Genomic DNA, 1,643 nt, shown 5'->3' with positions numbered 1-1,643 from the left:
CATTTTTTTCCCCAAGCAGTGCAAACTTCAAGACTTCAAGCTCGTCTGACGAGTGTTTGAGGAGCTATTAGCTTTCTGAAGAGTTTCATGCACACAATCACATCATCAATACACTCATTCTGCTCCCTTCATCTCTCTAATCACAGGATATTTAATACGCCGTCGATCTTTGAGACGGACACAATCAGAGCAGTGTTTAGGCTGGTAACAGGAGACCGTAAAAATGCACCGCAGAACAAACTCTCTCACACACACATGCAGCTCATGTTTTAAACAAAAGTTCAAGCTAGGCAAAGCTTTGCTGTGTATCTTCTTAAAACCTGCTTGCACAGACAGCTCCTGTTCGCTGGTGACGTTCTGGGAGAGAGTGCAAACTGCATGTTTTACCTTAGTGCATATTCAACCATTTGGAGAGCCTAACCCTAACACTAACCCACTCTGAAAGCAATTTTGAAATTTCCCTCACCAAAGACTTGCCCACTTTTGGCACGGTGGACCAGAAGAATCCACGCCAGTCGGGATCCTCGAAGATATAGGGCAGAATCCGAGTCAACAGACGAACGCAGCTCAGCACGGCCTGTCTCTCTCTCTCACACACACAGCCTGAGTCGGCGTTCAACACGAGCCTTTCCACTGCCTGCAAAAAAACCACACAAACACTTTAAACATGTCCAATGTTTTAAAACTTAATAAATGACTAGTACTTTAGACAAATCAATTGATTTAGTTACATTCCTTTGAACATATTACTCAATACTACTCAAAAATAGTCAAATATTGGGGATTTTTTTAAAGATAACATCAAAACAACAAATATTACTCTGGAATATTTGCAAACAAAATACATTTATTTTATGTGCATAAACTTTCACTTTTAGATGAAAACGATTTTTCATGCTGCAGTGGTTGCTGCATCAATATTCATGCATATTCATGTTTAGCAACTAAATTCAGTCCCAAAAGTATGTGTGAGATATGGGAAAGAGCCTGCATATATTTTACAAATGTATTTGAAATGAATCTAACACACAGATAAAAAACAAAACAAAAAGCAAAACATGAGAATGTTATTCTAACAATATGCATTTTTCAGACACTTTTATGCATCTCGGCTGTGTCAAAATAGGCCTAAATGCATACATGTTCATATTAGAGTCATATTATTGGTCTACAAAACATTTTAATTTATATATCAGTGGTCCCCTCTCATTGTGGCCACCATGTTGAGATCACGATCACTTTTTACTCATTATTGATTATGGGACACAGACTGCACCTTGTAACAGAGGGTTGCCAGATTGGACGGAGACTCCTCTCTCACAGCACGGATCTCAGCAGCAGGAACCAAAGCAAAAATATCCTGCGCCGTCAAGTTGATGTCAGTCCAGAACTGGTCCCAGAACACATCCTCAGAGGCCTCGACGGGCTGCAAAATCACACAAGGGTCCATTATTCAAAATTAAAAAAGCATAACCTTTCAGAATAAATGCACTGAGATGACATCTTCGGTCCATGGACATCTTCCCCTGTATCTTCTTTTCATTACATTAAGTGCATCTTGTCACTTAATTCACACAATTTGTAAAACATGTTAATGGCCCTAAATGCCTAATTTTCTAATAAAATACAACATAAAATATTTT

General features: G+C 38.9%; 1 protein-coding gene across 1 annotated transcript in view; it reads right to left on the bottom strand.

The window, feature by feature from the left end:
* The window catches only part of LOC107576467 (protein HID1-like), a 10,714-nt gene that overhangs the window by 8,464 nt on the left and 607 nt on the right, over positions 1–1,643 (bottom strand). Inside the window, exons 2-3 of the mRNA XM_016262636.1 lie at positions 1,277–1,426; positions 467–637 (exon numbers count right to left, since the gene is read on the bottom strand). Of these exons, the coding sequence (XP_016118122.1) occupies positions 467–637; positions 1,277–1,426 (321 nt within the window). The remainder of the gene's footprint in view (positions 1–466; positions 638–1,276; positions 1,427–1,643) is intronic.

The sequence above is a fragment of the Sinocyclocheilus grahami genome, unplaced genomic scaffold (assembly GCF_001515645.1).
Source record: "Sinocyclocheilus grahami isolate Dianchi unplaced genomic scaffold, SAMN03320097.WGS_v1.1 scaffold3732.1, whole genome shotgun sequence".
Taxonomy (NCBI): Eukaryota; Metazoa; Chordata; class Actinopteri; order Cypriniformes; family Cyprinidae; genus Sinocyclocheilus; species Sinocyclocheilus grahami.
This window is presented reverse-complemented; position numbering and strand designations above follow the sequence as displayed.